This window comes from Echeneis naucrates, chromosome 6, assembly GCF_900963305.1.
Source record: "Echeneis naucrates chromosome 6, fEcheNa1.1, whole genome shotgun sequence".
NCBI lineage: Eukaryota > Metazoa > Chordata > Actinopteri > Carangiformes > Echeneidae > Echeneis > Echeneis naucrates.
Window position 1 is genome coordinate 16,027,901 of NC_042516.1, and position 17,972 is coordinate 16,045,872.

General features: G+C 41.5%; 2 protein-coding genes across 5 annotated transcripts; one reads left to right on the forward strand and one right to left on the reverse strand.

Annotated features, from left to right (window-relative positions):
* Positions 1 to 20: 20 nt before the first annotated feature.
* On the forward strand, positions 21 to 4,637 carry foxj2 (forkhead box J2). Of its 3 annotated transcripts, XM_029503994.1 has the most exons (11): positions 21 to 276; positions 537 to 948; positions 1,090 to 1,164; positions 1,261 to 1,353; positions 1,741 to 1,884; positions 1,976 to 2,462; positions 2,578 to 2,736; positions 2,850 to 2,951; positions 3,134 to 3,238; positions 3,377 to 3,469; positions 3,914 to 4,637. In XM_029503994.1, exons 2-11 carry the CDS (start codon positions 628 to 630, stop codon positions 4,024 to 4,026), a joined length of 1,692 nt encoding a protein of 563 aa, XP_029359854.1. In that variant the 5' UTR covers positions 21 to 276; positions 537 to 627; the 3' UTR covers positions 4,027 to 4,637. The 3 variants fall into 3 exon arrangements, with proteins under 3 accessions (XP_029359854.1, XP_029359853.1, XP_029359852.1); XM_029503993.1 differs by having other exon boundaries at positions 2,581 to 2,736; positions 3,134 to 3,469; XM_029503992.1 differs by having other exon boundaries at positions 22 to 276; positions 3,134 to 3,469.
* A 7-nt stretch (positions 4,638 to 4,644) lies between these two features.
* On the reverse strand, positions 4,645 to 17,290 carry epn1a (epsin 1a). 2 transcript variants are annotated; one of them, XM_029503976.1, is made up of 13 exons: positions 17,169 to 17,290; positions 13,421 to 13,582; positions 13,118 to 13,219; positions 12,565 to 12,723; positions 12,362 to 12,490; positions 11,922 to 12,042; positions 11,368 to 11,525; positions 11,161 to 11,232; positions 9,479 to 9,562; positions 8,752 to 9,031; positions 7,935 to 8,099; positions 7,491 to 7,733; positions 4,645 to 6,415 (listed from the first exon to the last, which is right to left on the reverse strand). In XM_029503976.1, the coding sequence occupies exons 3-13, from the start codon at positions 13,184 to 13,186 to the stop codon at positions 5,949 to 5,951; spliced, it is 1,947 nt and encodes a 648-aa protein (XP_029359836.1). In that variant the 5' UTR covers positions 13,187 to 13,219; positions 13,421 to 13,582; positions 17,169 to 17,290; the 3' UTR covers positions 4,645 to 5,948. The 2 variants fall into 2 exon arrangements, with proteins under 2 accessions (XP_029359836.1, XP_029359837.1); XM_029503977.1 differs by lacking the exon at positions 11,161 to 11,232.
* Between the last annotated feature and the right edge of the window lie 682 nt (positions 17,291 to 17,972).

Genomic DNA, 17,972 nt, shown 5'->3' on the forward strand with positions numbered 1-17,972 from the left:
CGAGGGAGGAGTGAGTTACATCATTCTGGTAAAGTCAGAAAGGGAGGGGTGAGAGAGAAAAAGGAAGCTGTTCGATAAGTTTCTATGTATATTTCTTCAAAGTTGAACAAGCTTTCACATTCTAAAGGTATGATTGCCGGCTTTGTCGGGATTCTGGTGCTGAAGAGAGATATCTGAAGAACAGGACAGACACGGGCTGTGCTGTTGTTCAGAGCTGATGACAACAACAAATATTAACACTCTGTAAGGCCTTGTGCCTCGAGTGACTACAGAGAGGTAAGAAAACCATTCTTCTTCCTCAGTCAGAAAAAGGGATTATAAGAAGAAATACATTTGTATGCAATCACATCCACATCCATGTCCATGTCCATGTCCTTGTGTCTTGTAAATTGATAGATTCCAGAGAAAAACAATGTTTCTTGTGTCTTCCTTGTTGGTTTGTATGTAACACAGGCTGTAAGCACACTAACAGAACCGTTGACAGTGTTGGATTACTAACAGTGAGGAATCCACTGTGGCATTTTCCCTGTTTTTAGCAGCTTCCACTTTAAAGAAACAAAAGAGGCATGCCGATCCAGAACCTTCTCTGATCCCTCAGACCCTGGACAGAGAAAAAAGAAAGAGAAAATGTCCTCTGACTTGGACTCCAGTCTCACCAGCATTGACTGGCTGCCTCAGCTGGGAATCAGCAGCCTGCGCTCTGGGAAAGAGAGAGGAGGAGTAGGGGAGAGGGACAAGAGAGACAGAGGGAGGGAGAGAGGAGACTTCCCACTGTCCACACAGGATCCCTCCCCTTCTAATGCTAAAGGGAAACCCCCTCATAGCTACGCCACTCTAATTGCCATGGCAATAGCAGCTGCACCTGAGAGGAAGTTGAGTTTGAATGACATCTACACCTGGATCAGTGACACGTTCCCTTACTACAGTCGAGCAGGCCGGGGATGGAAGGTAATGATTGATGTAATATCTATGTATAACAGTGTGCTTTCAGTGTGCCAGAATACTTTCAGTTCATTTTTACTATAGTAAAAGCATGTTGAGGCGCATTTGTTGATTCATTTTAATATTTTAATATTATTTGCATCACAGAACTCAATTCGACACAATCTGTCTCTAAATAAGTGCTTCAGGAAGGTTCCTCGGCCACGAAATGACCCTGGCAAGGTGAATGTCACATTTTTTATTTTAATGTTGTGTACTTTTGTTAGAATTTGCATCATGGGGAGAAAGAGAGAAAGGCAACATGTGCTGTCTATGTAGGGTTCCTATTGGACGATGGATGGGCCTGCAGAGACGAATCAAGTGAGGGCGCCTAAACGTCCCTATCCAAAGGAGGAAGAGGAGCAGCAGGAGGTATATGGCTTAATATCAGTCACTCGGTTATTAATTATCACATGTGCATGATCTAAATGGAAAACAGTGCTAAATGTTAAACTACAACTTACTTCATTCAAGTATGGTGTTCTAGATTCCTTAAATTTAACGTCTAAATCCTGGAAATGAATCTGTTTAATTATGATGGCCTGTTTACAATTGCCAAATAACAAAAACAAAACGTTTCTCCTTTTGAATCAATGAGTTTATACATTTTCAGAGATGACATCACTGTTACTCTGACTAACCGTGTGGCAGTGGATTATTGCTGGTGTGGAAGCACGTATCAGATGTGGCAGTTAAACTTGCTTGAATTGCTCTTCTCTCTCTACTGAGATTTTAATATTTCTCTCACGACTTTGCTAGTTGCAGGGTCCTGAAGGTCCAAGGCCACAAACAGACAGAGGACCATCCCCTCATCAATCACAACCAGCCTCCCACACAGAGCCACTGAGAGCCATTCAGCAGCAGTCCCCCCAGTCGGCCTCCCTCTCTCCTCCTCCATGCAAGGTGGAGCTACTTACTTTGTTATTTTCCACCACCAAGAAAAACCCCTCCAAAACAGCATACCAATGTATTATCTTGTCTTTTATCTTTACAGCAACCATCACCCTACATGCCAAGCCCTGTTTCCAGACTCCCTGTCTCTCATCCGTCTGTCTCTCCCTCAGTAGGGCTTCCACCTGCTGCCCCCATGTCCTCCATTAGTTCTTTTTCCCCTCCTCCTCCACCTGGCCCCAGTCTTTCCATCCCCACTGCTTCTGCTTCACCCCTGTCCACTGTCAGTATGTCGACAGCTACTCCAGCTGCTCCCTCTTTCTCTGGTGTCGTTCCCTCTTTTCCCACTAATTCAGGGCCGGCATCTGTTTCCACTTTCTCCTGCTCCTCCAACACGCAACCCATTCCTGTTTGCACAGTTTCAGGCCCCGTTCACTCCTCTGCATCTGCTGTTGCCCCTCCTGTTGTGTCATTAAACTCTGCTGCTGATCCTCCGCTGCGTTTCACCTTTGATGAGCTGAATTTACCTGACTTGTATGCATCTTTCAAGTCTCTCTTCAGGACCATGCGCGAGAGGGGAGGCTCTCAATGTGAGTGCAATGTGTGCGTTGTGCGTTTGTGTGTGTGTGTGTGTGCGTTAGCTGTATAAATTAGACAATATAGACTCAAACAGCCCACATGAATGACTTTCCTTTTTCTCTACAGCAGATGCTGCTCCCCCGAGTCTCCCCAACAGTGACACTACCCCACTCCACACTCCAACTCTGCTGCCGATGTCTCCTCACCCAGCACCAAATGCACCACCTGCAGCAGCTGCAGCAGCTGCAGCCGCTGGACCAGCTTCACACCATCCATCACAATACAGTAAGTCTTACATGATCTTCTCCACTCAGAAAGGCTTGAATTACGTTAGACTCAGCCATGTAACATCAGATATTCATTCTACTGCTTTCTAAAGTGGCCCTCCTATCCCCTAGTGGTGCCACCCGACTGGCTGAGTAACCCAGATTCTCTGAAGGAGAGCTTCCGCATTGCCAGCAATCTAAACTGGGCAAACATAGACCTTTCTGGTCATCCAGGTCTGTGCAGTTTTTGACGGTCTTGTTTAAAGGACAACTACATCCACATCAACTAAGGAATATTAATGACTTAACTATAATATCCCATCTGCAGAAATGTTATTGACCCCTTTTGAGTGAAGGAATATTCAGTATTTTTCATTATTTACAAAACACTTTGGCTCTGCTGTGTTTGCGTTCAGACCTGCTGGAGAGCATGCGGCAGGCGGAGCTCTGTGACTGGGCCCTGGACCCGGCTCTCTTCACCTCCCTCTGTGACTCCTTGAACCGCTTCTTCACTCAGAAAGGCATGATCTCCTCTGGGAGTAACTCCCCTCTATCCCTCGGTGCACTTTACTCCTTACAATCTCCACAATTCACCTCCAATCCACCCCCAACCCTCGCCAGCCTCACTCACCCCTCACCCCTGCCCTACTCTCCCGCAGTTCCCCCCACCAATGGAACACAACCACCTCGGAGGGCTCTGCACATGCAGGGCCTACAAAGACCACAGCTGACGCAGCCCGCGAACACAACAGGTGAGATGGGATATTATTTTCAGGATTTTCAAAAACATTTTCTCTTTAACCTCTTATGGAAACTTTGTAAATATAGTTTAATCCAGTCTGTCTTTCCAAACTGAAACAGTTAGTGTTGTTGTTGTTCTCTAAATGACAGAGATCGCTTTAATCAGTGGACTTTAATAAGTGGTGGGCGTAGAGATGTTGACAAAAGCTTTGCTGATGCTACCATGAGGCTTCAAAAGTCCGAACTACACAAATGACATAAATTTTAATACAGGCTTTGTTTTTGTTCTGACTTTCACTGCAGCTCTAAAAAAGAGTCACTTTTCAGTTAATTAGTTGGCGCTGAAAACAGTAGACCTGTTTGTGAAGGAGAAGTTACTGAAATAGAATTTTTATTTTTTTCATATTTCACTTCCTCTTGTTCTCTGACTAAGGCCATGTTTCTCTGTGTCTCAGCTGGGATGCAGCCTCAGTCTATGGCGCCACGTCAGCGTCCTCCATTAAAGAATCTGCACAGCAACAGTGAGGAGATTCAGGACGACTTCGACTGGGATTCTCTGCTTGTTTGACCTTCACCATTTTCAGGGAGAAATGATTCAAACAGAACTTTTCAGAGAATCGAGACTCTTCCCAGCCATGTACACTAAAATGCAGGCGCTGGTTCGATGTTGGACATCTTGAAGCTCCTTTTGGGAGCAAGTTCTGGATGCGGTCATCACATTAGACTGAATGCTGTATTTAAAGGTTGAAATAGTTGTAGTTTTTTTCCACTTATATTCAAATCCATATGCTGTAATAGCATTCGTTTTTCTGCAGGTAATATGCAGGGTGTTATTTTGTAACTCACTGTAGTTTCATAAACATGTTCAAATAAAATGTAAATCTATTCTTGTCACATTATGTAGTCTGCAGCAGTAAAAGCCAAACAAACAAACAAAAAAAAGAGAAAAATCGTTTATACAATTAACTACAGACGCAAACATGAAACAAGCCCAACACATATCCTGTGTTTTTGTTTTATTTCATAAATTTCTTTTGATTTTTTTTCCATTTTACTTTTCAAATGTGAATGTTCACAGTCACCACCACACAGAATTCAACCTTACCTAATAAAAGATATTTTTCTTGTTGATATAAAATAAATTCATCAAACTAAATTAAAAGAACAGCATGGAGCATATTAAGTCCCCGTTTTTGTTTTCCTTCATTCATTCAGTGAAATAATTGTCTTTTGTTTTTATTTTATTTTTTTTTTAAGAAGCATCAGTAGCTCTTCCTCCATGAAGGAAACAGGGATGAAACACAAGGGCAGTGGTGATCGAGGATGCCTGTGCACCAGGTGTCCCTTATGAAATGTGTGATTTGGAAAGAAAAAAAAAAAAGAAACATTATCTTTTTCTAATTAACGTAACACAGGTCGTGACGATTCGTAAAGAAATGAGTGACCCTTATAATACCTCATTAGGAATCCCAACATTACATAGGATTGATACAAGTGACAATTTTTTAAGAACAAAAATAATTGCTGTCATTTTTCCTTTCTGAGTCACTGAAATTAAATCAGACAAAAAAAATGGAGACAAGACAGTGACATATACACAGAAACAGGTATCTGCACTATTGTATACCTGTACACTCACAGATGAGCATTCATGTTCTCATTCATTCTGTGTGCACACGCACACACATTCAAACAGCCCATCAGACCATGGATGTCAGATTTCTTTAGTTTTCTACAATAATTGGGGAAAAAAAAAGAAAAGCATTTGATTTAAAATGGCATCAGCAGGTTTGATTTTCCTTGTTTATTCATTTCCAAGAAGTGGGAAAAAATAAATTACATTAAACATTAAATTAAATTAAAAGTGAAATAGTTGAAACAATGCGACCACACTGTGTCTGAAATATTAATGCAGGCTTTTCAGTTGATATTCATCTGGAGTTCATTAAAAATGATCCTTTACGCGCTTCTTTCACTTCAGTAATTCAGTGTTTTCAGTCTAGAGGGAGGCAGTGGAAAAGGCAGGTGCAACAGTTTCTCTGTTCAGTTTTGTTAGTGGCTATGTCCCCTCTCCCTCAGTCTCTCTCAGTGCAGTAATATTAGAATAGAGTGACACTGCTGAAAATGCTTTCTGTTCTCAGACTTACCTTCATCTCAAACAGCACTGGAAGAAAAAGACTCAACAAAAACAAAAACAAAAAAAAAAACAATACAGAACAGAATTAAAAGAAAATAAATAGATCTCTATTTCCCACCCAAAAATAACCCATAATGAAATTAAACTAAACTAAATGTTGAAAATTATTCTGAAATGAAATAATGCTTTTTAAGGAAAAGATAAACAGAATTTTTGACTTTTTCCTTAAATATAGAGATGAAGACATTTTTCTTTTTGGACACAAATTGTTTTTGGGGGAGGGGTGAATGAAGGAGACAGCAGGTACGACAGAGGAGGTTCAAACAACTGAGCGAATGAGGGGTGACCCTTCCTCAAAGAAGAAAAGGGTTGGTGCTTGCTCCCGTCGTTCCTCCCCCTCCCACTGATCCTCCTGCCCCCATCACTCCTCCGGTTCCAGTGGGCCCACCCAAAATCAGCTGAGGAGGTGCTGCACCTCCAGGCCCCAACAGACCTGAGCCAGGCGGCGCCATCGGAGAGAGGCTGCTGTAGGGCATGCCCATGGGGCTGGCCTGCATCATGCCCAGGCCCATTCCTGGAGCCCCCATGCCCACACTCATTGGCCCTACACCCATTCCTGGTTGCACCATGCCCAGCATGGGATTGGGAGGCACAGGACTGGTGCGGAGGCCACTCAGGCCAAGCGATGAGGGCTGAGGTGAAATGGAGGTCATGGGTGGGGCCACGCCAAACGGGTTGGATGAGGCAGGCGTTGGGGAAACCCCCCTACTGGAGATGGTGCTGCCTGGAGTGACTGCCATGCCAGGAGCAGGAGAAGAGCCTGAGAGCCAGAAGTCACAGTTAGATACAAAAAGCATCGCACTGACCTACAATCCTAAAAGATGATATGATCACACCTCAGTGAAAACCATGATCCAGTATGGATGAATGTGACGCTGTGCTCACTCATATTGTGAGAATTTAATATACTTTGATGCATTGTTCAACGAGAGAGAAAGCAAGATGCAGGTTTGAGACTTCAAAGTAATTTAGCTCTCTAACCCTAACCAAAAAAAAAAAGAACTAAAACATATAAGACAGATATTATCCCAAGTATACACATGTACTAAAGGTGCTCAGAGACGGAAACATTTTTCTACAGATTATTATATTACATGTTTGGCATCTCTTTAATGCATATTTAACATTTACAATTTTTTGTTAAAACAATTCACTTAAACGACCCAAATGGATAAGTGGTAAAAAATGAGACAGAGAGTTACTTAAACAGATGGTCATTCAGTTCCTGTAAATCTTTAGATTTATCACTTTTCCAGTAACCCGCTCCCCAAAAAGCAAATAAACAAAAAAACTACTCCTACTTCAAGCAATGCATCTGTTTTTTATTTTTTTGTTCAGCTGCAGTGTTTATTTGGTACATCACAGCGTTGTTGTTTGGAACGGCATGCCTCATAATTTATTTTAATTGTTGCATTTGAATTATCCCAGAAAGGCTTCAGTTTAGTGTAGCTTCAAAAACATGAACATGATTTGTCTTGAGGTCACGCAATTGTTCTTCTTTTGATTTTATAATGTTCAAAGGAACCAAATTTTTTACAGTCCAGTTTTCCATTTGTGGGAGTTACTGGTAATGCATTGCAATTTAATACATTTAATTTGATCTCTTTAAAAAGCATTTCAATCAAATAGTCATTTGATGCCAGCTGCATTTCATATAATTTAAAAATGAATATGAAAAAAGATCATAATTGCATCTTAAACTGCAAATATTTGTGGACCCAAATGGGTCTACTTAGTGATTCATAATACTCTGCTGGAACAGGCAAAGGCTGATCTAAGCTCTCCTTCTAAAAGCTATTTCTCTGTTTACTCACAAGACAGAAGCTGCAACAAACCTGTGTTCTGAAGGAAGGGGTTGTGCGCTGATGTGGAAGCGATCGAGGGTGGTGGTGGCTGTTTGGGTTTGGGTTTAGATGACACCAGGGAATCAAGATCCACCAGTGCGGCATTGGGACCGAGGAAGGACTCTGGAGTCTTACGAACAGGAAGTGAAGTACCGAGAGTTGACATATCAAAAGGGACTGGTGAGCCTGAGCTGTCACACGCTGCTGCTGAGGAACCTCGCTGCTCTGGATCTCCTGAGGAAAACAGGAGAAAGTCAGGCACTGATGGAAAAATTTAAATCGCAAAAACAGCATTACAACACATACTAGAGGAGGATGGAATGCAGGACAAGACAATTGTTCTGAGTGCATGTGTTCGACATCTGTATCTTAACTATTAAAATGTACAAGTACCTTTTTTTTTGTCAGTCCATGTAGCTTTAAGTGTAAATGTACCTGTGCCATTAGTGTGTTTGGCGGTGCCACTCCAGATGTCGGAGGTGATAGGGTCAGAGGCAGGGACAGGCCCGTCCCTTGCCCAGGGGTCTACTGGCCCCCCCGAGGAGGAAGTGCTGGGAGGCACTGGGGGGCCCCAGGGGTCGGCACTTGGGGGTGTCACAGCTACAGGGGATGGGAGGAGACGCAGGGGAGGGGAGGGTTAACACAACACCTGACAGATACATTACACAACAAGGAGGGAGCAGGAAGCTGGGCTGGGTTCCAACAGTGATGTTTCTCTCCTTAACCTCTTCATTATCACTAACTGGATAAATAAAGGCAGAAGAATGAGCATTTTCTGTCTGTCTGCCTGCCCAGTTACTTTAACCTTTTTAATATCTGAAGCTAAATTGAGGTAAAGGAGAGATAAAAAGCTACCCCATACATTAAAAAGGCAAAAAAGGGCAAGAGAAGAGAGAGTTCTGGTTGAGACACAGCCACAGTCAGTCCTGAGTAGAAACAAAAGGATAGAAAATCCCTGGTTTAGACACAGAGGGAGAATGGATTCAGCATGCTTGCTTTCCTCATATCAAACTGAAAGCATGTGAGTGAATGAGAAGTTATGACAGACAGCATGGCGACATGACAAAGTGTAACAGGGCCGTTATGTAGACAGGAAAGGGAGAGTGAAGAGGAGTAAAAGTCAAGAGGTCTTTGCATCCCCTTTCATGCACAGAGCAGGACACAGTTCTCCTTTAATACTCAGCCACATCAACATTCCTCCAAAGCTTATTGACAACATCAGCAATATTTGACCAGAATTACAGCTACATACCTGAGCTTCCCCAAGGGTCAACGTTGTTAATTCTGTTGGATGTCTCTCCCCAGGGGTCTGGGGGAGGGGCTACAGTAGATTGAGCTCCCCCACCCCATGGGTCAGAGCTTGAAGGAGATGTGGGTGATGCCACTCCCCATGGATCTGGGGGTGCTGCACCCCATGGGCCTGAAGCAGCAGGAGCAGCAACCATGGGTGGAGGTGAGGGGCCAGCAGAGCCCACAGTGGCTGCAGCAGGGGCCCCCCACGGGTCCACAGCACTCAGCTCCATCAAAGCACTCTAAACATTAGAAAAATAAAAAGCAGAAGGAAACGTGAGAAATGGACTCGACTTAATACCAATCAAGTCGTCATTTGAGCATCAGAGTCTGAGTACTGTCACTGATCATGTGAGTCCCTTAATGGCAAAAAAACTCGCCATCTTCCAAAGACTACATCCAGCATAATAATGCATCATGCCACAAATCAATAGTGGTGTTGTTATAGGGAGGAGGGAGAACTGATAGGCTTTAACGCAATTGTAAAGAGACATTTATTTCACTTAACATGGTATTGTTAGATGTATCTCCACTCCCATCTAAAATTATTTATGTTTACATTGTGAACTACTAAATTCAGCAGGCTCAATTCTTGCACACTGCTCAAGTGCACAATTAACACAAGGTGGGAGAATTGAAAGAGATAGGTACAGGAGGTCAGGAGGTTGAGAGAAAGATTTTACACATACCTCCTCAGGCTTTGGTTTCTCCCTCTTGCTCTCCTCAATGGCCATCTGTAGTCTCAGGTCATCACCCCTGCGGAGTCGCTCCTCCTACCAATAACACACCGATGTCAGTAACCTGACACATGTGACCTCTAAAGCACACCATACATACTGATTCAGAATCAGTTTATTCCATAATTTCATTCTGAATTAGTGCAAGTTAAAACTTCATCTGTGCTTGTGACATACTCAATGGATAGTTTAACCAATCAACACATTTTTGTTGAACAAGATGCATTGTTCATGATACATGTGTATTTGCAGAAAATGAAACAAATAAGAACTGGTGTGAAAAACAACACCGGAACTGCCTGGCATGAACAAAGCCCAATCATTCACCTGCACATAGAAGACCCTCTGTAGCATCTACCCTACCTGAGGTATTAACTGGTATTAACACATAAGCAACAGAGATCTTTCATATTGATTCTGGAAATCCAAACCAATTTTGTGTACCTCAGGTCTTACGTCTCATGTCTCTAAATAACAATTATGGTGTTTACATGGTCTTTAGCATCCTGGTTTTGAGCATAGCCAGGATATGATGTTTACGTGAAACACAAAGAAAACTAGTTATTCATTTCCCTGTATACATGATGAATACCAATAACCTGTTTTCTGATCACTACATCCTATCTGCGCATGTGTGTGTTACGTCTTATACGTTTTTTGTTTACAGTTGCCGCGCAACAGATTGTGCGGCAATTGTAAAATAAAATAAAAATGAGACCTCTGTGGCTTCTAGCAGGCTTAGTCTTGTTAAATGCCCTTGCCGCCATGTTGGTTGTATATCTGGCACCTGCACAGACGGTGCTCAGCTGTGAGAAACTGAGGTCCGGTGTATACATGCTCTGGTATCCCGGCTTCTATCGGAGTACTCCAGGTGACAAAGCTGGTTTCTTGAAGCCGGGAAAAGAGCATAACCCAGTTTCTGAATTTGGGATATGGTGTTTACATGGACAAACACAAAACCGGGATACTAAAGACCATGTAAACACAGTAATTGATGACATTGTCCTTTATTTCACCTTCAATGATTTATATGCTAAAACCAGTCAAGTGGTTCAGTGGATGCTGGACTTTAATCATTTGTATACCTCAGACACTCAGTAAACACAGCACAAGAAAGTTAGAACAGGAGACAGTTGGAACAGGTAAGGCAGAGAAACTACTTGATATCGAGACTACGGAAGAGTGCATGCTCTCAGAGGGAAAGAGGGTGGAGAAGAATCATCAATGTTAAGAGACTCAATTTTTAATTTAGTTCATCATGACGAATTATTGCAAATGACATGTAAATTGCACAATTAAAAGGTTTGCGTTAATCAATTCTTTAAATGCTCACTTTTGTGGAGTTAGAATTTATCTTGACAAGGAATTGAAAAGCACTAATATTGCCCTTTTTATAAGTGCAACCAATATAGGTAGGAACATGTGGATTTACAACAAACTAATGTCTTGTTACAGTGTAGATTAAATCTGACATTTAAATTTTTAGGGAAATTACACACGACAAATAAGATCAGAAATGAATCTTTTTTTGATTGATCAATACTTGACACGTGTTTGAGCAATTCCAAACGACAGAGACACGGATATGTGATGACTGGCAGACCAGTCAGCTGGGCATACTCTCTGCCCCTGACCTTTTGGTGGATCTCTTTGCTGAGTGTGATTGCATAGCGGAACTCTGCATCCTCCAAAGGGTCCGCGCTAGTCTGGGGAGGTCAGGGGGTTACATGGTGAGAGCAAATCTAGGTGTATGTCTGGATAACATCAGTAATATCCCCCTGTTCACACTGCTGCTGAAAGTAAACATGGCTATGTGCCACCAGTGGGCGGCTTTGTGCTACCTGCTCTGCCTCTTCTTTACTCATCGCCAAAGCCAGCTGGAGCTGTAGATCTTCCTCTCCAGAGCTCTGGGGCCACGCTTGCTCAGGATCTGCCCCTCCTGAATGTGAGCCCAATGAAAGGCTGCCTCCCAGAGTGGGTGCTGAGGGAGCCGAGGAGGCTGGAGCAGAAACAGCAAGGTATACACATAAGTGAGAGCGAGCGGCTCATAGTGGCAGCAGCGAGGCCCTTCAGTGTGCCCAAAACCCTCAGAGCACTTAAAAAAAAGTGTTTTCATTATACAACAGACAAAACTGAGAAAACTCCCCTAACGTGTTAAGATTGTTAAAGTGTTATGAATAAAACCAAGAACCAGAAAGAAAAAGGGTTAGGTGTTATGAGGCTTGAAAAAATTAACACATCATTTATGTCCTAACAACAATAGATTAAAACAAAAAAGTTATTCTAATTACTCATGACTTGAGTAATTAGGAATCAGTATAAATGACATTAGCAATATTGTAACTCCGAGCACTAGTTGAATTCAGGTAAACAGTTGTGAAAGTAGCAATCTCACCACTGGAGGTCTGTGCCATCTTCTCTTTGGTTTTGAGGGCATGGATCCTCTCCTCTCTTAGTCTCTCCTCATCTTTCAGCAGCGTTACCAGCTGTTTGGCCTTTTCTCTCACATTTACTCCCTGGAGAAAAAAAAGGCATGAGCAAATTTCTATTCTAATGTTAAATATTAAATATGACACGATAAAGCATTAATTACACTGCAAAGCTTATTGTTTGTTTTACAGCTTGCCAACTTCTGCTTTAGTACTCACCAATAAATACTTTAATGGCTGGCAGATTTGCACAAGAGGTCATATACTCACTGTAATATGTCCTTGAATGAACCACAAGGACATGTTTGACAAAGTGTGCCTGCATTCCTGCAATCGTGGACCTCAGCCAATAATTATTTTAACTTTCCAATCAGCTTTGTTGACGTGGGTATGTCTGTGTATGTACCTGGTCTTTGCCGTCCCTGTCTATATACTGGAAATCCTTGAGGGTCTGGACTGCATATATGTTCTCTCTGCACTGTTGGGCAACTCGTTCTGAACCAGTCTTGATCAGGTACTCCATAAGAGTCATAGCCTGGGTGAAAATAAAAATCACAACATGTAAATGTTGTTACAGCAGCTTTTTCTTTCACTTCAACATACACACACCTTGTAGACATGTCTCCAGTTTTTGCCATGGTCATTGAGGCGCTTCCACACCATGCTCATGATTTCCGAAAAGGCCACAACATTGTATGTGAGATCAGCAATCTCTGACATCAGAGAGCTGCTGGGGCCCCATGGGTCATTGGATGTCGCCTCTCTCACCTGGACACAGCAGGGGACAAACTTTAATTATCTTTCATCAAAAAAGTGTGTGGCAAGAATAATTTTAAATCATTAAACTTACAGACAATTTAATGGGTCACAATGTTCTCAGTAGCTATGCAAACCCAATCACGACAAGCTCAACAGAAGCATGAATTGCTAATTCTATTTGATTAGCTCTTACTGTGTATAACAAGAACAAAGAGTGAGGAGATTCCTTCAAAAATAGTATTATCTTAGCAGCAGCTAAATGTTGTTAATTTCTGTAGCAGAGATACACGGGCTATAATTTAGCTGTAGACATATAGGAAGTGTGTGGGTGTAAAAAAATAAATAAATAAAATAAACAAATAAAGACGAAGAGGAGCCAGAGAGGCACAAAAGGATACTCAACCTTGATTTCAGCCTCTGAGTAGTTGTGGACGATATTCTTTACTTGTCGCCGTAGCGATGAGGTCGACATGGCAACGGTCTGACCGCTGAGTTCTGTTACAATCTGGCCAGCAGTAAAGTTTAAAGTTGTAAAGTTTAGTTAATCCAACACAAACAATCATGGGGCAACTAATGGTGAACAAAAGAGTGAGACCACAAGGAGAACAATCAGTAAGGTGGTTGTAAAATTGTTTATACCAGAAAGCAGTCTTAAACTGTTCGTCTGCGCTAACTGACAGCGAGAGAATGACAACATAATACACACCTGCTACACTAGAATGATGCAGAATAAGGGTCGCTCCTCTAGCTTTCCTTTTAGTTTTCCTGTCTTTTAGGACACTCATTCAGGAAGTGCTTTGTCTCCGTTTGTCTGGTTCTTCCCGTGGCAACATTGGGTCTTAAAACCGCAGACGTAAGGAGATGAAAACTGCAGAGCAAGATCAAGATTAACATAACAAATCATGCTGTGATTTGGAGATTACATCACAGCAAACAGTCATGATAAAATTTATGCACACATTAATTCCAAAGGAACCATTACAGAGTAAGGACAAAGGAGACACTCAGCAGCAACATCATATGATTTTGTGCTGACCTGCATCAGTCAGAAATATGACTTATCAATTATCTGCTTCAACTTCACACACTCAGAAAATAAAAGCCTTTAATAGGGGGGAAAATGCAGCTCTCATAAAAATTAGCAAGTAGTATTAAGACTCCAACATCATAATGTGTATCGTTGTACATAATTCCAATAATATTTATCATCTGATTGATAACGCAAATACATCCATCCATCTTCTATCGCTTTTCTGTTTCTGGGTTGAGGGGGGTGCTGGAGCTAATCCCAGCCAACGTCCCGGGCGAGGGCGGGGTAAACCCTGGACAGGCCACCAGTCCATCACAGGGCCAACACACAGAGTTGGACAGAGACCAACAACCACGCACACTCAGACCTACAGACAATTTAGAGTCACCAGTTAGCCTAGACATGCATGTCTCAGTATGGTGGGAGGAAACCAGAGCACCCGGAGGAAGCCCACGCAGATACAGGGAGAACATGCAAACTCTGCACAGAAAGGACCCGGGCTGGGAACCGGCGACAGCGCTGACTACTACGCCGCAGCGCTATGCAAACATATTTTCTTGTATCTTGCTATTTTCAATTCACATTACCAGGCTGCAAAATCTAGTAGTCCTCAGAGTGATTACCCAAATTTGCATTACCTACTGTGAGAGTAATAATAATAACAGTCATTGAAGTAAACCATTGGGCCAAATGTATGCAAAGTGAACTATTAAAATACTCTGTACAAAGGCAGCTGTCAAATACTGATGCAGCCAACCTGTATCAGGAATAGACCATATGTTTAAATTTTGACCGTTATATGCAAACTCTTATTGACTGTAATCATTTTTTGCACTTTTGACTCTTATCTGACTGGAATACGTTCCTGCATACACACATATGTTTTTCTTTTTAGCAGGTCTTTTCATTGGTTCTTTTTTTCCATCAATTTTGTGAAGCAATAAACCATTGCGGTACAATAAACCATAAGTTTTTCTTTAATACATCTGTTCACTTTGTTTCCTTTTTCATTTATTGCTTTTTTTTCTATTCGTTTTTCTTTTCTCACTGAAAGCTTTCTTGCTGCTTCCTTGTATTTTTTCATGTCGTTTAATTTGCTGCTACTGGCTGCCTTGATTTTTCTCAGAATCAATTAAAATTTTATCTATGTATCTAGTTATTAACAGAAGTTTAACTGTGAAGTTAACGTGTTGTCAGCAAAACCTGAAAATTACATTATTGAAAAGCATTGTCTGCATTGAATTTTAAAGAGACATTTTAGGCTCATCCTGTCTGCTGCTGGTGGTGTGATACCATGTAAAGAATGATTACGTGGTACAGTACTGGGTCTGTCAACACCTACTGACTAATTTGTTGTTTTACTGCTTACACAGCAGGCTGAAATCGTTTTCTGACCAGAATCCTTTCACCAAAGGTTAATCCCTAAGCTGCATTAAACAGAAACGAGGAAGTGATAGGAAAAAACTCAACAAAATAAATGTAATATCGTCACATAGTGCTCAGCTACTCCTTTAACTGCCACCTTCCATGAAACAAACTAAATATGGCATTATTCATTGCCTAAGACGATGATGAACCCATCTCACCCACTGCATGAGCATCTCCCTTCAATCAAAGAAAACAACCCTGACTGGCAACCAATATACAGTGTTGCTCTCTTAATTTCCTCAGCAGTTCTTACTCACTAATGCATTCTGACTAAACAATGACAAGGAAGCAAATACACACACCTGTGTCATAATCTATGGCGTAAGAGAATGTGAAATCCTCTATAAATGTAGGACTATTACTTTTCTACCAATTATTTTCTGTAATTATTAAGTTATCCCAATATATTTATTCCAAAAGCCTAATGTAACATCTTAAACCAAAACCAAGAGATTTGTTTAACATAACAGTGCACAGTGAAGAGGGGATTTATAAATTCCTTCTTTAAAGAAAAAAAAAAAAAAAAACTAATTGTTGCAGAGTCTATGAGTTTTTCATTTTAGTAGCCTAAAGAGAATTTAAAAAGAATTTAATAACCTACTCTGTGTATGAAGACAGTTTTCGTAAATCTGTATTTAAAAAAATCTAATATTGATAAACTACACTAATAGTTTATAACTCTGTATAGTTTTTAAATCTACTTTGGCAACAAGACAGAGTTGACGTTACAAAGGACAGATGTCCTGTTTAATTGTAAAGTGAATTGCATTACGCTGAAACAGAAAGCAGGCACAGATTGGCTCATCAGACAATTATGAGGCCATGTTGCATAACTGAGCACAGAGCAAGCATTGCAAAAGTCAGTTCAGCTCCTCCTGGAGCTCTGTACCAAAGTTCACACACACCACCTTAGCTTTGACAAGGGACAGCTAAAGCAGGTTTCCTAATTCACATTCACAATCTCATCACAAGGGGAAAAACTAATTTAACTTCATTTATTCCTTAGAGAACCAAATAAACAACCGCCACATCGACTTTTAGAGCAGCAAGATAACTTATTTCATTCATCTTACAGCTAACTCAACGATCTGCTGCAGCTTATGAGAGAAGACGAATGAATCTCGGTTCCTCCCACGCTTTGATATGCAGCTGTATTAGGTGACTGTACATAGATAAACAATTGGGCAGAGTGATCATTCACCCAGGCTCACTTCTTCCTCCTATCACCGGCATGCACAGCCCAGAGACAGAGTTACCCCACCCAGCCAGCCTATGCACAGATAATGTTAACAATCGTTTCATGGACAAAATGCACTTTTCCCTGTCACACCTACCAAGTTAGCTAGCCAGAGTAATGCTAACAGCCTGTCAGTCAACCGCTAGTTAAGCTAACCAACTGTTAACTGAGGCTGGCGGAGTGACTTCACGGGCTCTTCTCACTCATTACACAAAAGTGTCCATAAGAAACACACCAGTGTCACAAAGTCCACAAAAAAATCAAGTTCAGTAGCATTTAATGAAAATAGACAGGTAACTGACGTGAGTTGTCATCAGGTGCTATTAGCTTACATGAGTGAATTAGCAGCCAACTCTACCATCCTCACCTTAGCTAATCGAAACTGTTGACTAGCACTTTGCCATCGGTGCCTCGGTAAAGTTTCAGGACTGGTACGGAAGGTAGCTGGGTACGAATGAGTGGACAGACAGAGGTCCCCGGCACAGCTTTGACCACAAATCACCGGTTAAGGTTACCTGCCAGTTTGACTGATGGAAGAAATCACTTGCTGCTGCTAGGAACGATTAGCCAGCTAGCAATTAGCCGGCTAGCTGCTGCTAGTTCGCAGCTGGCAACAGGACTGTTCCGCTGTACGTGTTCTACGAAGGACACATCCTGTATCAGGGCAGTACTGAATATACGCGTTTAAACTACAGACCAAAATGTAAAAAAATGTTGACAACAGTCCACAGTAAAAATCCAAATAAAGTGTGTACTGACCCTGCTGTAGCTTGACTGTACGAGGAGATGGCCGAATTTCCGCTTCCGTTCTCGGCTACAGGAAAGAGCGCACCACCCATAGCTCAGTTTCGCTGGGAAGGTAGCAGGAGACTCATGAATAACTAATGGTTCTTTAACATCCCTAAACACACAAATGTACATTTATGTAAATAAACCATATGCTAGTCATGTGTGTGTGTTTGTGATTGGTCCGTAAATTCTCAGCCTAAGTAGCCGGAAGAAATCACATCCTGTTTTGGAGCTTGTGTGAATACTTTAGAAAACTCTGCTGTTGTTTCTCTTTCTTTCAATCTTTTTACCTCACTAAATTTCTGAACTTAATTTTTATTTGTACATATATAGTAAGTAAAATAAATCGAAATTCTGTGTAAAGTGAATAGAATTTTCATATTGTTATTTTATATATATTTTTTTACATTATCAATATTGATTGGAGTGGGCTTTAAGATTGATGTGGAGATTAAAGTAACACTCAGATTATCCATACAGGACACACAAACTACTCAGTGAACCTAAATATCTATATCAATATCTATATCAAACCCATAACTTTCTGGCTGCGAGGTATCGGAGCAAACCACCGTCACATTGTGGACGTTTTTCATTCAACAGTTTCTTTTGCCATTTAGGTAAAAGATAAGCAGGTAGCTTATCTATTATTTTCCCATGAATCGCTATATAAACATAATGTTAACAGTCAACATGAATGCTCATCAAAAATAACTTGTTGTCAGAGGCTTAACAGGGAAGCACAGACTGTTTGTTGCTAATCATCAGTGGTTT